The sequence below is a fragment of the Drosophila gunungcola genome, unplaced genomic scaffold (genome assembly GCF_025200985.1).
Source record: "Drosophila gunungcola strain Sukarami unplaced genomic scaffold, Dgunungcola_SK_2 000001F, whole genome shotgun sequence".
Classification (NCBI taxonomy): Eukaryota; Metazoa; Arthropoda; class Insecta; order Diptera; family Drosophilidae; genus Drosophila; species Drosophila gunungcola.
This window is the reverse complement of record NW_026453197.1, coordinates 7,516,955-7,538,923: the sequence shown is the minus strand read 5'-3', so window position 1 is coordinate 7,538,923 and position 21,969 is coordinate 7,516,955. Positions and strand designations below refer to the sequence as shown.

At 37.2% G+C, this 21,969-nt stretch overlaps 1 protein-coding gene across 1 annotated transcript in view; it reads left to right on the top strand.

Annotated features, from left to right (window-relative positions):
• The first annotated feature begins 64 nt into the window (after positions 1-64).
• LOC128263430 (uncharacterized) overlaps positions 65-21,969 on the top strand; it is a 93,883-nt gene continuing 71,978 nt past the window's right edge. The window contains exon 1 of the mRNA XM_052998475.1: positions 65-2,205. Coding sequence (XP_052854435.1) covers positions 1,195-2,205 — 1,011 coding nt within the window. The 5' untranslated portion in view covers positions 65-1,194. The remainder of the gene's footprint in view (positions 2,206-21,969) is intronic.

Here is a 21,969-nt window from a genome sequence, read left to right as displayed (position 1 = left end):
TACTCACAAGATTCGAGGTCGAAAGTTGGCCGGCAGTGTTGAGTGTCGAGACTTTCGAAAGTATCTCTATCTTTTTTTCGCTGTCGAACCGTTCGGACGTTCCGTGCGCGTAAGCGTGTGCTTGTGTGTGAGTGGCGAATAAAAATATCGAGGAAAAAGCTCGCACGTGCGACGCTTGCGAAAAAAAAAAATAAGAAATATATATATTACAAAGAGAGGGGCACTACAAGTGCGGAATCTAAATAAATATTCAATAACGAGTGCAAAAATAATTTGCAAGCGCAAAATAGATTTATAAATGGTGCAACAACAACCACAACAACAACAACAACAACAACAGCAGCACAACAAAAAAGAATTTGTCAGGCGGCGTTTGTTTTTGTTCTCTCTCCCTCTCTCACTCTCTCTTGCATCTGTCTATCTTTTTTCCTCGTCCGTCTGCCGGCCTTCGTTACGCGTGTGTGCGTGTGTCTCCGCATCCGTGTATCCGTGCGTGTGTCCGTGCATCGGTGTGTGTGTGTGTCTGTGCAGCGCAAAGATAAAAAAGTTGAGAAATTGAGATATACGAAATGAAATACAAAAATTCAACTTAAGAAATTGCGCCGAAGAGAAATTAATTTATGGCCAAAATTTAATAAGTGCAGGGCACAAGCCAGGAAAAAAGTGCGCACAAGTTTTCACCCAGCCGATAAAAGCCGGCCGATATATATTTCTATAAATACAACTGAAATAATTTCGAAAAATTCTAAACACGCGACAAAATAAAGAAAGAAAGAAAAATCCTGTGAGTGTGTTTGTTTGTGCTGAAATGCCGTCGGCAAAATGCTAAATGCGACTGCAACTAGCTGACAAATCAAACAAAAACCAATCAACAAATGTGCCAAATTGTTTAGCGTAGTGAAAGTGCAGATATCAGACAGCTTTGAGAATAAGAATAACAAAACAAAAGATAGTGGAACATAATAACATGGATCCCAATCGTAGCCCCTTAAAAAAATATTTAGTGGAAAATTAAAAGTAAAGGGTTTTTCATAAGATCTTCTTTGATCTTATACTCTATTAAAATCATAGTTACACCCACAATCACGAAACGACTATCTATAGATTCATCAAGAGGGTCACAATCGGCAACTGGTTAAAATGGATTACTAGTGAGAGAGACCCCAACTTGGTTATCATAAATATTGCCCAAAAATGACCGAATACGTGACGCCCATGATTAGCACCGTCTTGAAGAAATACCAGACGAGTGCCACGAAATCGCTTCAGGGGCCAGGACACACCCTAAAATCCGCCGGTGTCCTGGACATTGCCACCAATGGACGAAGTGAGAGTCCTGGCCTGACCCTGTCCAATAATGGCAAATGCCAAGCCTCGTCGCCAGCTGTGGCTCTGATCAAAAAGGAAATACTCAGTTCACCAGAACCCCAGGAGCTGCATCATGAATGCACCTCGAGGGGAACGCCCCCACAGATATATCCACCTGCCACGCCCCCCAGGGAACTATCACAACCGATCCTTTCGGTAGCCGACTCGGGATGTGGAGAACTGTACGAAACGAAATTGGAGGGCAAAACCATTGGATGCTTTTCCGTGGGCGGCGAAATGAGACTTTGCCTGCCCCAGTTTCTCAACAATGTTCTCAATGATTTCTCCCTGGAACAGATCAACCGGATCTTCGACGAACTGAGCATATACTGTTCACAGTGCACGCCCGATCAACTGGTGGAGTTTAAGGCCGCCAAGATCCTGCCATCGGATGTTAAGGCCAGTGGCTTGATCACCCGCACCGATGCGGAGCGACTCTGTGCCGCGCTACTCCATCGATCGGATCGCAATAGCTATGTCCCGATCGAGAGCCTGGCCAAGGGTGCACTCAGTTTCCACGTCTATCACAAGTGCTTTGGCAAATGCGAGGGCATCTGCACGCCCGACATGTACTCGTACCAGAAACCGACCTGCATCAAGTGCCTGGAATGCGACGGCTGGTTCTCGCCGCAAAAATTCGTGGGTCATGTGCATCGGGAGTTCGAGAACCAAACATGTCACTGGGGCTTCGATTCGCGCAACTGGCACGACTATCTGCATGTGGCGCTGGACGTGGAGAACCGGGAGAAGTACCAGATCATCCTGGATCAGCTGAAGGAGGTGGAGCTCAAGGAGATGCACAAGGCGCAATGGGAATTGGATCACAAAAAGAGAAAGGTGAGTTTCGTTTAATATTTATTTTTTGATTTATTTAAAAAAATATTTTTTAGAATTTTGATATCCAGCTATTTCTATTTCTATTGAAATTAATAAGGTTTTTTTTTTTAAAAATAATGATTTTATGACTAAATCCGAGAACCATTTAGCAATCTCTAGAAAGCAATTTTATTTTTAATTGAATTAGAATTTGGGCATTTCAAAAATATCTGCAATATGTTTTATAAAGATTGTTCCCTGATTTAGTTTCCTTATTTTCTTCTGACTAATAATCGGAGGTCTGATTTTTTTTGGGTTCACAACAACAACAAAAAAAAATACATTTCGAAGATTAACGGAAGTTCAGCAGATAAATTTCGGTAACTTTTTTGAAGAAGTATGTCTTACTCATTATTTAATAACTTCTTATTGGTAGGAGTTATCTTGATGATTTTTTCAGAAATAAGTGCTTAAATATATTTTCTTCTTATAAAAATACCTAACATATTTTAAGTATATATTTTTTTTTGCATTTTTTAAAGTGTTTTGCACCAGCTACAGATTTCTCATTTAAATCAGATAAATCTGCATTACTTTTTCATTTCTTTATTATAAATAGGAATTTCATTTTCCCTTTCTTTACCAGTCATTTAAAAATTAGCTCAATCGACAAGTGCTATTATTGTAAATATAGTGCTTACCTTGTTGGGCAGGTCAACAATTTCTCAGAACAAAGTGGATTATTAACTTGATAATCTGCCCGCCTTTCGTTCGCTCAATTACTGCTCTTTCCCCCATATTTTTTTGTGCACACACGTTTCCCCAGCCCTGATCTTAATTTTAATTATGCATATGAACGCCCCACGCCCACAGCAACAAATACGAGCGAAATAACGAAAATAACGAATTTCGGTGGCTACTACCGCGGCTCCATATTTGGACGAAGACGCCGTCGACACTTCCATTCACATTCAATTTCGATCTTCTTTAACGACACTTTTTGTTTGCTGTAAAAAAGATATACAAAAAAGTACGAAAACGCTATGCAGAGAATAATGCAAAAATATGAAAACGAATTTCACCGCAAGCCATTTATAATGAATTCATAATAATTATAATTTCAATGAAGCTGCAGTTTATGGCGCTGGTTCGGTGGTCGTGGTGGGGTGTAAAACATTTTTTTTTTTTCGGCTAGGCCACTTTTTTTGTCATTATTTATTTAAACTACTTAATTTTATGCTTAAACAGCGCTCGCAAAATATTTTCGCGCAAAAAAAAAAAAAAAAAAAAAAAAACAATAAATAATAAATTTTTACGCTGCACAATTTTTGTCGTTTTTGTTGGATAGGTTTGTTGTTTAAATTGTTGTAGCTGCCGCTGCATTTTGCGGTTGCCAAAGCGTCTGCCGCATTTCGGCATGTTTGCCGCCGAGGCAGCGCCGCAATGGAATGGAGCTTATTTTTAGCTTTTCGCTCAATTTATTTTCTGCCCCGACTGCGCCTTGTTTGGAGCCTGCGGACAAAAGGCTTTTGATTTTAAAGTGGCTGTGAGGGATATACCCTGTGAAGGGTATTTTGGAATGAGAAAGGGGGTAAGAAGAAAAAACTTCCGAGATCCTAAGTAAAATATCTAGCGAATTTTTAAGCAACTTAGGTTTGCACATTTATAAAAAAAAACTTGGTTGTTTTTAATTATTTTTGTATGACAATCTAAATACTTAAGAGTTGTGTATTGTATTCGTCCTGAACTTGGGTTTTAGATATTTGATTTCAATATTAAAAGGTATTGGCTGTGTCTGATCGAACCAACAATTTTTTTATTTCAATAAGTATTTTGTTAAAAAAATTCTTTGAAGCCCTAAGTTTTCAGTTCTTTCTCGTATTCAAGGGTATTTAAGTCTGCGGCACCTTTTCGTTCTTAATTTTTTTTGTATTTATTTTTATTCTTTGCTTAACTGGTGTGTGTGTGTGTGTGCCATGAAAATCCGCTTCGACCAGCTTCAATGTTAAATATTCAGCAAATAATAATAATGAGCCAGTGCGAGCGAGACAGGGTGCGGGTGCGAGCGGGATGGGCTGATAACAGGGAGCAGGGGGTAGCAAAAAAAATAAATCGCAAACCGGTTGGCAACATTGTCTGCTGTGAAGTCTCTGTACTTTGGTCGGGGTTTTCGTTTTGGTTTTGGTTTTGGTCTGGGCCCTCGTCTCGTTATGGGATGTGGATGTATTTTCCGTCTGGCAGAGTCGGATCGAATCGGATCGCTCGTATTGGATCGCATCTGAGCGGTGCCCATGGAATCCCTGGAGCGGGAATGGGAGTGGAAGTGGAAACTGAAGTCAAAGTCGCAGAAATAACAAAACAAACGGCTTGCGGCATATTTGTTGCGCAAAAACAAGATGAAATGAAAGGAAGGAAAAAAATGAACATAAAAAGAACATTTAAGGTGAAGAGAACCGAATTATAAAATAACAACGAAACGTAAGGGGGAGTATGCACTTCAGTATGAACTTTTACTTAAATAAAAATACATAAAATAGGGAAGTAAGATAAGGTAATTGTTATAAATTGGTATGTAAATCCATTCAAATTATGATCTAATAGCCAGAGCAACATTTACCCCAATACTTTTATTACCTTTAGGCATGTGAGTCATGCCAAACCCTTTTTCTTAATCAAAAGACAATAAATAGAAGGGAGCTTAAAAAACTTTTTATTACAAATATCAATAAAATAGATGATTGCCAGAAAAATATTAAAAACATTTTTGATCCTATTGTCTTACATTTTTCGGGTTTGAATAATCCAACTGCAATCTTTAGACTTTCACTGCTTTCCCTGCCCATTTCCCCCTTCTTCCCTTTATAATCCCAGTTTTGACTTTGTTATTGAATCCAAGAATTTAAATTTTGATTCGCAATTTTTTGGAATTTCATGTTTTGAAATTAAGCTTATTTGTTTGTTATGGCGGCGCCAACAGGTTTATGTTTTTTTTTTTTTTTTGAATCCGTAACTGTTTTGTTATTTTTCTGCTTTGATTTTTTCGGTTTCGTGTTGCTCGGTTATCGCTCATAAAATTTCCAAATTTATGCTAATCTCTTTTATTAAGCTTATTTGTGTTGGTCGTTGTCATTCATCGTGTTTTTCTGGTTGTACATATACGAATTCAAACGGAATCCGTTGTACAGCACGTTTCTAAAAGGCAAGAAAATAAAAAATGTAAGAAAAAGCTCCTAGTTACTTTTTTGTTTGGCTTATCAATATTTTTGGGCTTACTAGTGATAAGCTTTTTCCTCTGTTGGCCACGTTTTGCCAAAATCCAAAATTCAGTCATGGTTTTCGATTATTTTCCCATCTAGCTTAGATTAAGTTGAGTTCAGTGCTGATAAGGAACGGTTAAGGTTTATACGCTTACGTTGCCGCCTCAGTTTTACGAGGCGTATTAGAGTTTAATGAACGCGTATACGCCATGTGGGGCCAACATGAAACACAAATGAAATTCACTTAATTTGACGCGGACTTGGAATTGATATTCCAAACAGATCTGTCTCTTATGCCATCTGCTAATTGATAAATCATGGGGAATGTGTCGAGAAAAATGAAAAAAAACTGGAATGAATAGCAATGGGTGCGCTTTCGTTAGAAGAAGAAGATTATAATTTATATAATTAATCACGAGCACGTTGAGATATTTTGCCAAGCAAATCGTATCATCATGAAAATACGTATAATTACCTCAAATATAAATGTGTTAAATATGAGTCAATGAGAATTTGAAAAAATACAATTAACTTGGGAAACAACCAATATTAATAATACATATGTCACTAAGTTTGGTAACATTTTGTATAATTTGTCAGCATTTGAAATATTTTAGCTTTATAGTTATATTTCCTAGTGATATTTCATGTTTAGTCTCAGCTTTTCCCATAGCATGTAAATCCTTGCCCCATCAGATGATCTAAACTAATTGCATCTTAAATAAGCCCAATAAAAAGCGGCGACCTAACCTGATGGATCTGTCTAATCTCCGTACTTGTGCAATATATTACCCCGCAGGGATTTCGCATCTTCCACTCCTGTGTATCTCAGTTTTCCATCCTCTTTTCTCTCCTCCTTTTTCCTACTTCCAGCTGTCAGTTGGCGATTTGATAAGCGCGATAAGCAAAGAGCGATCTCTTTCAGTGCCTCCCAGCCGGACAGCCCTGCCCCATTACTCCGCCCCACCTTTTGCCCGCGCCCCTTTGCTGGCAATAGATTGGACTGTGGGCAGGTCTCCAGACCAAACTTTTCCCAACCCACCCAACTTGTCATGTGATGTTCGCTTTTCTTTCGCTTTGCTGATCTCTTCAGCTCTCCTTGCTATTTTTCATTCGTTATATGTGTGTGTTTCGTTTTTGCTATATTATTATTAGCAAAAACTAAGACACACGACAAGGAAAGCGAAGAAAAAAAACACAGTGGATGCCGGAGAGAAAACATTTAAAAATTGATGTTTTGGTAATATTTTTAAATGAAATATCTGAAAATGTACTTAATTTTTTTAAGAAATGAAAGAGTTCTATTGGTTTTGTTAACTTTTTACCAAGTCTTTGTAAAAAGAAATTATTAAATTTGCTAGATAATTTTTTTTAGTTTTAAGAATAATTGCCTTAAATTTGAGCCTGCCATACTAAATTTAGGAACTTAAAGCAATTATTTTTCATAAAATCAAGAAATTTGGTTTGTTGAGTGTGGAATTTTGGGATTTTAGAATTGTCACATTTTTTAAATACCACTGTAGATTTTGTTATACCATGTTGCAGAAGGTGCGGCCTTCTAGTTGCGATTTATAAAGAATAGAACAAGACGCAAGTGGGGATAGGATGTTTAGAGGGGGCGGTGTTGCTTCGTTAGTGGGGAAGGTGTATTCTACGCTCTGTGTACATCGTTTTGCTTTTTTGCATACATTTATCGGCGCCGTTCTCGTTCTCCTTGTTGTTGTACCAAAAGTTGTTGCCTTCGTTGTTTTCCTTGTAGTTGATGCTGTTGTTGTCGTTGTTGTTGTTGTCGGTGCCTGGGACAGGTGTGTGTCTTCTTTTTTTATAGGCAACATTTTCTTATGCGTTGTCTATCGCTGATCTTACATCTAAATAGGCTGACGTCGTCGTTGCTTGTTATTGCAGTTCCGTTGGTGGGCTAAGAACCCCTTTGCACCCCCCCTTCACCCACCCTTAGCCCATTCCACCCAACAACCTGATTTCTAGACCCGTCTCGAGATCACATTTCCCGTCTTTCTCCCCCCTTTTCGGTATCTCTACCATTTAACAAATGTTTAAAAATCATTCTCATGTTTTTTTTAATTAAAGCTCACATATTTAATTTGATCTTTCGATTTGTTGCTTTTCGCAGTCAATCAATTGATTTGAGCGATGTTTTGCATTTGTATTTGCTAGAGAGCAAAGAGCAATAATTAGTGAAAATATTTAAATAGCCTAAACGTGTTTAAACAATTTATTTTTGCACGGAACTAAACAAAAAATAGGTGAGAGATTGTAGATAAATGTGAGATGAAAAGGTGAAAATTGTTATGTAAATGTTTTTGTGGTGCTTTACTTTAAATATACGTAAGATATTTTTCGTATTACTCTTACAAAGAGAGTTGCATTAGTTTTAATGTACAACAAAAGTCTAGTAATATTTGAAATGATAATTCTACCTGCAGGAAAATAAAATCCACACAGCTTAAAGAATATATTTTATACCATACAAAATTAAAATGCATTTCAAGAATAATTAAATTAATTGTAAAAACCACACTAAAGGGTATTCCTCGGCCCTTAGTTTCCATTCCCATTTTTTTACGCATTATTACAACCAGCCATTGACCTCGCTCTGATCTCGTTCCCATTGTTAATTGTTATTGTCGAATGGGCTAAGCGAATTCCTAAGCAAACGTATATGTTTATATATTCATTTCTATAACATTCAATAATATGTATTTCATTTGCAACTGAATCGACCATCTGAACTGATAACTTCGAAAAAACGAGGCCGTCTTGGCGGCGTTTTCTTATCAGCAGAGGTTTTTCTGCCCCGATCCCGTCTATACGTATATCAGTTGCTATTTTTGTTATCACTACCAGTGGCTCACCCCGCTCTCTCTTTTCCCGACTCCCTGGTGCAGTATTCTCTGCTCCATTATCCAGTTATCTAAACCGGGGGTCAGCATTAACCCACGTCTAAGCGTCTTATTCTCCGGCAGACGTGACAAAATTTGCATGGCGATTAAATCGGTAACCCGCTGTCTTTTTCTAGCCCTGTCTAGCCCTGTCTCTGTCTCTGTCTCTGTCTCTGTCTTTACCTTATCTAAAATCTCGGAGCTTTGGGCCAGAATTTTTTTTTTGTGTTTTGCGCATTGTTTACCAGCGATTTCCTAGTGTCATTTCCCATCTTTTCTCAGTCTCTTGTCCAGCATTTCCGTCGCAAAAAGACTGTGAAAAGTGGGGTAAAAAAGGGGGTAATACACCGAAAAAAATATGATCATTTGGTTTGATAATCCACATATTTTTTTTAAATATTTGTATTAATTAGATAAGAATACTTTTTATAAAGACTGACGCTTATTTATATTCATTATTATAAACAGGCATAAAAATCAAATAAATCTTTTCTTTAGTGTAGAAAAAAAGGAGGTGAAAAGGGGGAATCTATGGCTATATACATAGTTTACACCTGGCACAGGTGACTGGCAATGACGACTTGCTTCACTGGTTAGGCTTGCAAAAAAAAATTAAAGTGGCAGGGGTTTCTAGTCTGGTTTTGGTTCTGGGTCTTGAACTTGTTTGCTTCCTTCCTATTTGCTTAACGGTCTCCTTGCCTCTCGCTCCCGCTCTATTTTATTCGCTTTTTCTTCTCTTAACAATCATCGCTAATTGAGCATCCCAAGCAAAGACTAATAACAATTCATATTTTTATAATATTAGCTTTTCGACTCGCAATTGACAATTTTTGCGAATATTTCGCAAGTTTTGAGAAAAGAAAATTAGTAATGTATGGTTTGCATTATAATGACACTATAGAACCAGTGTATGGCAGAGAAAAGATATATATAATTTTGTTTGCCAATACAATGCAAAATGGGCGATAAGTTGGCAACTTTCTTCACATGTATGTACAAGATGATAAAAATATGTCTAATAGTAAAAAATTGTTCAATAGATACAGCGTTTAATAAATATGAAGTGATTTTAGTTTTAAAATATTTACATCTTAAAAAAGGGCGTTGGTAAGGCTTCTAAAGCAACTGCCCTTAAAATAATTGTATTTTTTTCAAGTCGTAACTTTATTTAAAAGTTTAAAATTAAAATTAAATAACCCATTTATTGTAAAGGAATAACAAACATTCTACTGCCCAGAAAATGTAATTCCCACGCTTTCCCTTTCCAAAAACACAATTGTTTGCCAATTTTGCATAGCAAAAGCGAAAATTGAGATTGAAATCGGTGAAATATTGGCCAAATAATTAATTTGATATCTTTTGGCCTCCAATTGGTTTATACCAGCCCACTTGGAAACTTAATCACCACAATTGTAATTTTTTGATTGACAGCTGTTGTAATTTAAGACTTGACATTCGTTTTATAGGGCAGTTTGATAATGATGATGCATGATCTAGCTTCTTGATTTCCCAACCTCCCATTTTTCCCGCCCTCTTATGTCTCGTTTTCAGTTGGCTTACATCTTAATCTTTATCCCCGCTTTTCCGCCGCCTCAAAACTTTCACACGCGATGTGTGATGACGACAAAATCAACGAAAAAATTCTCTAACAATTGTTGAGTGTTTTTTTTTTTTTGTTTGGCTGTTTTGAATTTCAACGGCTACTCGTGTTGAGCGCTCAGAGAAATTCTAGACGTTTAAATGTCATTGTTGTTGTAGGTGTTGTTGCGGGGTCTCGTGTTGTTGTTTCTGCTGGTGTTGTTGCTGCTGTTATTGTTGTTGCTGCTGTCACTGCTGCAGCCGCCTGTCAGTGCGCATGAGTGAACAATGAGCAGCAGCAACAATAATAGAGCAACGCCAGGCAGCAACAGCAGCAATAACTGAAATACACTGCAAAATCATAGCTTCTATTTATTTTATTTTATTTTAGTTTTACTTTTTTAGTTTAAAATATGTTTAAAAAATTTCTATTCATTTTACAAAACTTAAAATTTAAAACTCATTCTTAAGAGTGAATCTTGTGTTATATACACTTTATTATTTTAAATGAAATAAATATATTTTAGTCGAATCGTCTTGACTTCATAGTTCGATGACAGAACGTTTTTGTTTTCCTCTAACCTAAAGTAAAAAATTGTTTTCAGTGTTTCAACAAAGTCAACGTCAATTGTAAATTTTGCGCGACATGGTGGCAGAAAACAACAACAACAACAGACCCCAGGCGCAATTTTCCTTACCTGCCAGGCAGCAACCACCCACCCCTGAATTTCAACCTGGTTACTCGGTCTGTTGTAAATGATATTGTCGTCACACCAATGCAAATACAAGTACACCGACAGAGGCATTTGCATAGTGACTGCCGCAATGTTGTTGCTATTGCCTTTCCCCAACCCAACCCCTTGTTTGACGAAACCCTCACCTGCCCCCGATTCAATTCCCGCACAAAATGCAACAAACCACAGCAGCAACAACAGCAGCAGGAGTAACTGCAATAATAACTGCAATGACGTTGCCAATACACTTTATGGCCTTGAGTTATTAATATTGAAAAAGTTTAAAATGAGTCAGAAAAGAAAGCCTTAATAACTATTTATTTTGGTTAAAAACCGTTAAATACCGACAATTTTTTTCGGACTTAATCTACTTTATTTTTTTTGAAGTATTTTTTTAACTAAATTTTTATGTCGGTCAGTGCCTAATTAGTAATATTTTTGACATTTCTGTGTCTAACTCAACGAATTTCATATTTCTACCTATTCGGCAGCTATTGCTCGATTTAATGAAATTATATCTAAATTTTTTATCTTTAAATTTCCCCATATCAAAACTGAAAAACGCTACAAATTCTTCTTGAACTACTTATCAAGACTTATGTAAAAGATATTTATTGAGCTGAATTCTTTGGGAATTTCTTAATCTTTTAAATTGAAAATGTGTTTATATGTCGTAAAGATCCTTAATTTAACTTACATTTTCAGGGCATTGTATCTTAGTTAATTGCGGTTGAATTAGTCATCTGTCTTTGAGCTGTTAGACCCTCTTTTAGGTGTCCTCCCCTCGCCTCTTTTACCATCATTTTGTTGTTGCAGTCAGCGAACTATACATTGTTGCGCCTCCCACTTGAAATCCCGCCTTCCCCATTGTTGTTGCCTTGCATATTTTTCTTTTTTTAATTGGCGCACGCAAATTGTGCACATAACCTCAAAGTGGCTATGAGACCGAACCCTCAAAACCCAACCGCTTTTCACCTTCCTGGCAAACCCAAACCCCAAGTTGTTGATGATGATGATGGGAATGACGTAGTCTCTGCCGGTTGCCCCTATCACTGTCTCTGTCTCTGTCTCTGTCTCTGTCTCATTCTATATCTCTATCTCCTTCTCTTTCTTATATGATATCCCTATCTCTTTCGGTTGTCAGCCCAGGGAGGTCTTTTGGAACGGGCACGCGACTGGCGGCGACTTGCGATGTCGAGACAGGCTGTTCGCCGCTTAATGAAATATTAGAAGCTGACGGGGCGACGAAGACGACACCCAAAGTGGGCTGAAAATGCAGGCGAAAAAGGGGGTGGTACGGGTGCAGCATGATAGGAGAAGGGTTTCGGGGTCTGCGGATTTCGGGTTGGACCCAGATTCACGGCTGGTTCACGTAATTATACCGTAACGTGCACAAGAGTCGACAATTTTGTTGCACAGGGGTTGTGTTTTTGTAGCTGTAATTAATGAAACGTTTGCCGCACTCTCGTCGCACTTTTCTCCCAGTCTTTCTACTGCTTTTTTTTATTAGCTATTCAGGGCACTCGAAAAAAGTGTTAAGAATATTGTTTTATAATTGCCATAAATTAAATTATTTAAATATTTTTAAGTAATTATATCACAATACTTGGTAATTGCACGCTAATGGTAAGCATATAAAAAGATTAAATTACTGAAAATTTATTCATGCTTTGCATTTCATAAAACTTTTAGTACTTACACTAAGACTTTTTGTTTCATACTACTATGATTAATTAAAATAATTTGAAAGTAAGTAAATATTCCAACTAAAAGTCTGTAAATATGGCTATAAAAAGATGGGTTTAAAGGTCAGTTTAAAAACCAACATTTTTTATTTAAAAATAAGTTTTCTTAAAGAAAACATTTTTTTATTACTTTATCGAGGGCGGTGTTTTTTATATTTTCCACGGTAACTTTTTTTTAAGTGCACTCTCACTGTAATTTACGGAAATGTCGAGACAGCGCAAGCCAAGCAAGCGACCTCTTTATTGAGCCCTCACCCCTTCTCCCTTACCCACCAACTTCCTCCTGCCTCCCACCACCCCTTTTTCCGCCCAGCCCCCCCGCTCTACTGTCTGATTCTTCTTCTTCCATGCGCACTTGACGCCGCATTGTGCAATGTATTGACTTTTTACACGTGACAGGCAATTGACGAGTTGCCATTGTTGTTGCTATTGCTATTGCTGTTGCTGTTGCTGTTGCTGCTAGCTCGTGTTGCTGTTGCCGCCGTACTTGAATTGCTGCTGCTGTTGTTGTTGTTGTTGTTGTTGATGTTGCCGGCATGTGTCTGGGGCATCGCACGTCTAATTGCTGTTGCTATTGCTGTTGCAGTTGCCTGACCCTTTGCCGGCACATGTATAAATTAATAATTATGAGTAGACTCAAGACATCATCAATCGTTCAGGTTTTCTCGGGTGCTTTTCCGTCTGTTCTGGACAGACTTTTGACCCCGCTAGCATCAGCAGCAGGCACACCAATTGCAGGTGTGAACTTGAGGTGCCGAATGCAGCGGATGTTGCTACTGTTGCTGCTTCCGTATAACATCAAGTCTTCAAGCTTGTTGGCTTATACTTTTTGAATTGAATACAAATATCTAATAAATGATTTTGTGAATTACAAACAGCGTATTTCAAATCAACATAATTGAAAATATAAATAATTGTTTAATATAAAACATCATCCAATACCAACTTAGGTAAAGTTTAAATAAATTAATATTAGAAAAAAAAAAAAAATTCATTATAAGTTTGCTTCTGACGTTAAAGTTTATTGGTGGTACTTAATTTAAAAAATGGGAAAATAAACAAATCAATTTGTTTACAAAACATTGTGTGTACCCATTTTACAAATATTTACATAATGTAGCTGATGCGCTTCATGTTGCTGCGGTGCGTTAAGTTGCCGATGCTTAAATTTGATTGCTGCCACTGATAGTCGCTGTTTTTACAGATATTACCACTGAAGATTATATTCCCATCTGCTGCTCATCAGTTGAAAGTAGTTAACATTGCCCAAGCAACAAGTTGCATTTTTTTTGTTGTGTTGCCCGCCGATGGTTAAACTTTGGCAGTTGCCAGTTGCAAGTTGCAACTTGTTGGCATTGCCTGTTTTAGTGCCCAATTGCCTCTGGCCACGCCCCGACAATCGCCTACTTTGCGCCTCAATTATGCCAATTGGCGCTGCAGCAGAGCCATGACCTTAAAAAGGCAGCATGGAAATTGTCTGAGTCGCTGGCTCGTTTCAGTTGCCGCCTTCGCAACCCCACCCCCTTTGGCCCCCCCATGCCCCGCCCACCCCCTCCGCTTTGAAAAACGCTGCAGCTGTTTGATGTGCGTTTCTGTCGTCGCAGTTGCTATTGCTGCTGCTGTTGTTGTTCTCTGGCAATGTCTTCGCCGTCTGCCGTCGAGCCATTTGTGTCTGCACACAAAAAAAATGAAAACACAATCTTTTTTTTGCATTAGAAATTTTAGATATATATATATTTTTTTAATTTTTAGTACATAACTAATACTATTGTTTTAATGTAAAGTAGCCTCAGAAAACAATTTCTAATACTGTCCTCAAATGAATTATAATTGTGTACTACAAAACCAAAATTAGAATATAATTTTATGACTAGGCAATCTGGAAGCAATTAAGTGTAAGTTTAAGTGATATTTTCTCAGAGTGTACAGCGCGAGTTATGCAATTCGTAGCCAAACATTTGTCCGGCCAACAACAGAAGAAAGAGACGCAGCCGAGAAGGGAGAGCTGGCGAATTTTGGTTAAATATTTTAAGTGGTTCTTGCCATGCGCTCTAAGGTTGACGTTGACTCGAAACTTAACGCATTCGACCCACTAACAAAGAGGCAACAGTCGGTTCTGCTTTAGATGGGAAAATGTTGGCCAAGGAGGGAGAGAGAGGGTGAGCGAGCGAGGAAAACGGACCAGACCAGACCAGACCAGACCATGGCCAAGCAATTTTCCATCGGTTTTGTTTTTCGCTCTCTTGCCATTCGCATTTTCAAGTTAATTACGCCTCGCATTGTTGTCATTCATAAGAGTTCTCGATGGGACGGTTGAGGACAGATGAGTCAGTCACCTTGCCACCAAAAAAACAGATTTCCCATCTTACACATGAAATTGAATTGAAATCCGTTCACAACTCATACAAAATTCTCTAGAATTTCGGTTGAAAGAATTCTTCATTCAGACTGGGGGAAATGCGGTGGGCGTGGCCGACGTCGTCGACAAGCGACAAACAAATTTGACTGCCAACACAGCAGGGAAATTTCGGAATATTTGTTGTAGCTTTTTCCGAAATGTATAAAAAATATTCGGCCGCAAAGTGCAAACAACTTGAATATTTTCTAATTTATGGCCATTTGCTTTTTTGCTGCCGGCCTAGGAAATGTCTTGAGGATAGGGTGTTTCTAAAGAACATTGGAATTATCACAAAACATGAACTTAGATTAGGCATCAATTATTGAAATTCACAAACATGTTACAGTTAGGATTAATTTTGTTTAGAGCTAGAAAACTTATTTCAAAAATTTAATTTACTTTGTTAAATTAATCTTGAGTCTAGAGCATCCTTAGGTTAAAGCTATTCAAATTTCCATGTGGATATATATTTTTTTCGCTTTTGGTGTCTCGCTTGTCTTGTCAGCAGCAATTAGCCGACGTTGCCGTCTTTGTGGTCATTTAAAAATACACAAGGAAAAATAAATCAAATTTATGCGGTGAAAATATTTCGTATATTTGCTCGTGATATATATATTAATGTTCACCACATTAGTTCCCCCTCCTTATACGTGCCACATAGCGTATACGCGATGCTATCCCGTTCCTAATCGCCTCTGTAAAGATCTAAAAGATCAAAAGCTAATACTGTAATGATGCTGATGGGTCGGTTGCATAGTTTACAGATGAATTGAAAAGATTTCCACCTCAGACAAAAGCGTAAAACAACCCTAAACACACTTAACCACAGAAGCCAACCCCAAGGCAAAAGACAAAAGTAAATTGCGTTGCTCGACAAACAAAGTGCGTAAGGGCCGAAAGACAAAGCAACACCTTGGGTCCGGTCCTGTGGTCCTCTATATGGTACATATTTGAATATATTTCAGAGGGGTTGTTATGGAAAAGTTCTTAGTGCGCGATTGTGTACTTAAGCTGCCATTATATCATTTTCTAATAGACCAAAGCTCTGAAAGGGGGATAAAAGTTACAGTCGAACATCTTACTGCATAAATTCTTTTACGTAGTTCATTTTACGGGGTTTCCCTTAACAAACCTTATTTTTGATCAGTATTTAGTATATCATAAAAAATATATAGAGAATACTGCTCAGAAAATACGTATATCTTATATAAGTAACATTTTTATAATAATTTTATATGAAATTAATATTACGGATTAAATCACTTTCTAAAGTTAAAGCTCAAGGTACTAAATATTTAAAAATTGAAAAAAATTTTTCAAACACTTTTAAATTATAATAAGAGTAGCACTTTTATAGGATCTACTGTTTTTTTCAGTTTTGTAACAAGAAAATGCGTAGCCTCTAAGCTTATTTCTACCCTTCCTCAATATGTTTTTTCTCTCTGCCTTCAGAGTTCATCAACTTTCCTGTCGCCCCCCCTCCATATCTCTTTTAATTTATTAGATTTTCCCTCTGGCTGGTGGCTGCTATCGTCATAAGATCTGTAAATAGCAACTGCTCTTCCTGCCCCTTTGGAAACTAGGGGTTTCCCGTTTGGGTTATTTTAGCCAATCTGGTTCGATAGTATAGCAAAAAGGGAAGGGGTAGGGCGACCCAGAGCACTGCCTGAAATATCCTTGAAAGGTTAAAAACATTACCAATGCAGGACATCGTCACCACTGTCGTTGTTCTGTTCTGTTCTGTTCTCCTTCTTTCCTCCTCACCTTTTCGCTCCTTTTCCATGTTCGTTGTTGAACTCGTTTTCCAAGCCATGCGGTCGCTGCCCCTGGCCTTTTGTTGCTGCTCCTTCGCCTTCCATCCAGGGCATTGTTGTTCTCAAGTTCCTTTCAATGACAATGCGTTTGGGTCCTCTTTTCCGCCCCTCACCCCATACCTTACCCTTAGCACCGCCCCTGAGCTTTTTGTCGTCATCAGTACAACGCACTCTGGAAATCCCTTTTTTATGCTTAAGGTTATTTGATGCCACGTCCAAGTCAACGGAGCGCAGAAAAAAAAAATCAAATAAATTAACTTAAAAAAATAAAATGATTAAGTTAAGCTACTTTATTTTCTTCTTTAAATAAATTTATAAATATTTTATTTAAAATAGTGCTTACAGTTGTTGAGCACACCATATTGTTTGCTTATAATAAAAATTAAAAATTGTATTTCTGTTCTTATGGTTAATACAAAAAACATTGAAAAAAAATCTAGAACACAACCACATATAACACCTCATAAAATTCCGAAATCATAAATTCTTAATTTATATGCTTTCTATTTCAATAATCATTATTTTTTTTTGGAACTATTTATTCATGTGTTTCATTTTGAAAAAATCAATACAAATACAAAAAACATTTGCTGCGCAGATAAACGTTAAAATGTATCTTAGTATTTGCCTGAATCTGTATCTGTCAGATACTTGGGCCAACTGTGAATTAGTCGACACAGTGTCGAGACTTCAACGACGACGCCTGCGAATTAATGCCGCCGACATAAATTATAAATTAAGACAATTTTAATTAAAACATTGTTGCGCCGTTTTTCACAAATGCGCGTCTCTTTCCAGAACTTTGTCCATCTGTCTGCTCATCCAGACTCGCTGATTAGTTTTAAATACACTGAAAACATGGTTATAATTTTACATTTATACCATTTGAATAAAGATTAATGATTTTCTCTTTAAATATTGTGTTTATGTGGATTTTCTTAAATGTAACATTTTTTTTAACGGTAATCAATTGCTAATTTTTCAATAATAAAAATTTCTTATTATTTCCATAAATTTCTTATCAACTTAAAAACGTAATTGTTATTTTTTTATACTTTATTTGCTTTTTGTTTTTCGTTTTGCTTCGTTTACCATTCAATTCTTAACGACTACTCGTTGTATTTGTTGCTTTTATTGCTGTTGACAATTGGCCAAGCGCCAATAATTTTCATACATTTTATTATACATTTTTATACTGTCATTGCTTTAGCTTTATTTGATTAGCACTCGCTATTCGTCTCTCTCACACTTTGCACACATTTTGCCTTAGTTACTTTGTTGTTGGTTCTTGATTAAAATGTATATTTAAATGTATGAATATATATGTGAACAGCTTTAATTATTTGCCTCAGGTCTGGGGTCTCTTTTTAGTTTTCTCTGGGCTATTTGTTTTATTTTCTTGGCAATAATTTCTTTACTATTTGTGCTACTTCCTTTTCATTGAGTTTGCTGCTTATCGCCTTAGTTTTGCTTTGATATTGGTTTTGTTTTGACTGCTCTTGGTTTGTTTTTTTTTGTATTTTGCTTTTTAGTACTTTTAAAATGTTTTGTCTGGACTTCGTCTTCTGTCGCTAGCTGAGAATTTACAATTTTTATTCGAGTGTGATAACAAAATTGTAGCGCCATATCTACGAAAGCTATTTCGACACTCATTTGTTTTTTCTATGATAAGACTATTTTTCTCTCTTTTCTTTCCGAGTCGGCTACATCAAGTGCTAATTTAGCTTTCAGAGAGGCATGAATTATGTGTGCGTTATAGGAATATACTTTAATCCATATTTTATTGCCGGGCTCATTGACAAATGCCGACCGCTTGTTGAGGTCAACGCCAAAAGTCATCATTTCTTAGCAAGGCTGGTCCCCTTTTTGGATTTTCAACAGGGAATATGGGGGTTTTCAAGGGATCGGGGGGGTTCTTCAACTCAAATGGGGCGCATTATGATGGTTCGCGACAACGAATGCATTAAAAACTAATTATGCGTGTCTACTTTCGGGCGCGTGTACTGCATAGGAGCTCAAAATGGGTGGAGTTGTGCTTGGTGGAGTGTGGACCATAGTTCAAAGATCAACTGGTGGGAATTAGAATGCTTTCTGAGGCAATTGTAAAGATATAAGTTCAGGAAAAAAGTATGGGAACTAAGTGAATAAGAACATGGTCACAACTAATTTTTAAAATGCATAGAAAATTGGTTTACAGTCTAGTATCAAAAATAATAACAATAAATCGTTTGCTACCTACATATAACTTTCTTTTTTATTTGAAACGGGTCGTAATAATTTGTTTTTAGCCGCTTTTCGCACTTTTTTTCTACTTTATTAAGATCTCCTATAGAAATGATCAGTGCCGATTCCGTTAAAGTCCCATTCCGTTGAGCCCATAAACAAAGTTCGCCAGTGCAAAACACTCCACTCCGTAATAAAAGTCCGGCACCATAATTTGAGCTAGCTACGGCAGACATTATAATGTTAATTGTTATTCACTTGTTACTCTACACACAGTCACTCACAGTCACTCACAGTCACACCCATACACACACACACACAACCTATATGCAGAACATTACACTAAATCACCTTTTTAATTCTCGCCTCTTCTTCTTCTTTATTATCGTTGCAGGTACGTACATATGGCAGAGCAACAGGAGTCATTCATCTATGCCACTTCGTGTGTGGATTTATTTGCCCCTTCTCCGGAGAATCGAGGAGTGAGAGGAAGTCGTTCTATTGGGGGCCTTTGGCTGTCGTCTTTTGTGTGTGATTTGCACAAAATGACACTCGGCTGGTACATTTCCGGTTCTAAATGCGTAAGTCTAGTCAAATTAAGGCGACCAGGGGATAGTCCGAAGTGTAGGATAGAACACAAGAACTAAAAGGAGACTTCACCTGCTTTAAACACCTGCTTGCCGGGCCCCTGGCAAAATGTTGCAATTAGATAAGCAGAAATTGTTATGTTGACATTGCCGGGGACAAGATAAATGCCTTGGATTAGGCCTTACATTTCCCTCTCTCTCTTGGCTGGATGCATTTGAATATTTTAATTCAATGTGGCATCATGGTGCCAGTTAGTACACAGAAATAAATGAGATCAGAACGTTAAGTTAAAATAAATAATTTTAAATTATTTTTGCAAACTAAATTGGTTTATAAATAAATATAAAAAAACATTGTTCCTTCTACAAAACAGCACACTATTAATCTTTGTTCAAGCTTAAGTAAGTCTTAAATTTATAATGTTTTTTTTCAATCTTTTATTTACTGTATTATCTTTTTCATATCATATCATATCATATTTTTATATTGAATTTTCAAAAACCTTGAACCAGAATCTTTCTGATATAAATTAAAAATTATCTTTGAACATAGCAAAGGAGTTTGTGTTTGTTTTAATACCCTTTATGGGTAGAATGTTTATAAGGCAAACTTACCAACATTTAATATAGCAATAATTTTCTTTGTGTAGTTCTTCATCCGCCTTCTTTTGCATCTCTCTGTCGTGTGTCATTATTTGCACTCAAGTGCATCTCTCGGATGTCAAGCTTTAAGAGCGTTTTCCATGTCGGTTCGAGGCGCGTTCGCAATTAGTTTGCAATTGGGCCGTGAGACAAGCTCGGAAAAAGAGCTGCCGCCAGCTCATTAACTATCACAGCTCGCACAACAGCAACAAGTACTGCAGCAACACCTCGCTAAACGTGAAATACACGAAATGAAATTACAAGTTCCGCTTTTTGGCTATTTCGTTTTGGTCGCTTTTCAGTGTTTTAGTAACCCAAATGTTTGTCTCTCCTCAAAGAAACACTCACCTGTGTGTGTACGTGTGTACGTGTGTATCTGTGTGTTTGGTGGTAGATGAAACGTGTGCGTAGTTTGACCGCCGGCTATGCCCATGTGTCTCAAAGTGCCCCCAAAGTGTTGATGATGATGACGCCGCGAATGATGATGATTCGTGTGCTGCCACCACAGTGGGTGGAATGAGTTTTATTTTTTAAAGTTTTTTTAGCGTTCGTTTTTTCCTTGTTTGATAAAAAATAACTATATATGTTTTGCCTTTATGGAATTTTTTTAAATAAGAACTTGGTGGTTTTTAAAGACAGGAGTTTAATGATCTCTCGGAAAAATAATATATAAAATAAAAAATATTTAATTAGTTATCATAATTAATTTATCCAAAGTTAAATTTGTGTAAAAATAATTTTTTTTTAATTTTAAAAACAAAACTGTATAACTTTCCTAGTTTGAATCCACTGTGCAGTGTTGGAGGCATATGATGTTTGGTCAAGCGGGTGTTTGACGGTCTGGGTCCCAGTACAGTACAGATTCACCGAACCCACTTCGTATCCCCCATCTATCTTGTGGCTCGGTCGCCAAAGCTGCGCTTAAATGTTAATAATTTTTATTGCCGCTTGTCGCCGTCTGCCGCTGTCGTCGTTTGTCGTCGAAGTCGTCGTCTGTGCTCGGCTTGAATATATAGATATGGATATGGGTGTGGGTATGGGTATGGGTATTGGTACGAGCAGGGGTTTCGGCATAGGTCTGGGTCTGAGACTCGAGTCCGACTCGAAGCCTGAACGATGATAATGCTAATGGCGTTCGCTGCTGGGTCATTGTCTGGTCATTGGCCGCGGCGAAGCGTTGAAGTTTTGCACACATCAACAGAAGAAGGTGACGCGGAGTTCGGAGTCAGTCAGCGAATTGCGAATTGGTGCACTGAGCGAATAGAGGTCACACTTAACGACTAAGAGTGTTACAGTCAAACATTAGTTCTTTAAAGAAAAGCGCACCTTAAAAGCAAAAAAAAAAGATTTCTTTGAACATCTTAAAATTATAATGATAATTAAATATTATTAATATGTTTTTGAAAATTTTAAGTTAATATTAATAATATTTTTAATAATATTTTTTATTTTAAATATTTAATTATTATAATTAATGGAAATCCCTTTTCATTTTATTAGTTTGAATATTCGTTTACCTAGCTGCCTTGGAATATGATTATTATACTTAGCATTTGTTTTTCGCAGTGTTGCTTTTTCTATTTCCTTCGTATATTTGTTATGCCTGTCGCATGTTGAAAATGCTGGAATGGGCTAATAGTGACACACCTCGCCAAATTGAATCCACAATCGAATCCAAACTATATCCAAAGCTTACATCGCCTGACATTGATTTGGGTTTCCGCAAAATGCATTCTGTGCCAAGCACTTGGAGTTAATTAAAATATTTTGCATTTGAAATTTGCGAATTACAATCGAAAGTGTCAATCATGTGCTAGAACAAATGCAATTAACAAATCAAAGCCAAGACACAGCGATACGGAATAGAGATACAAAGATACAGAGACGAAATTAGCGTTACAATTCCA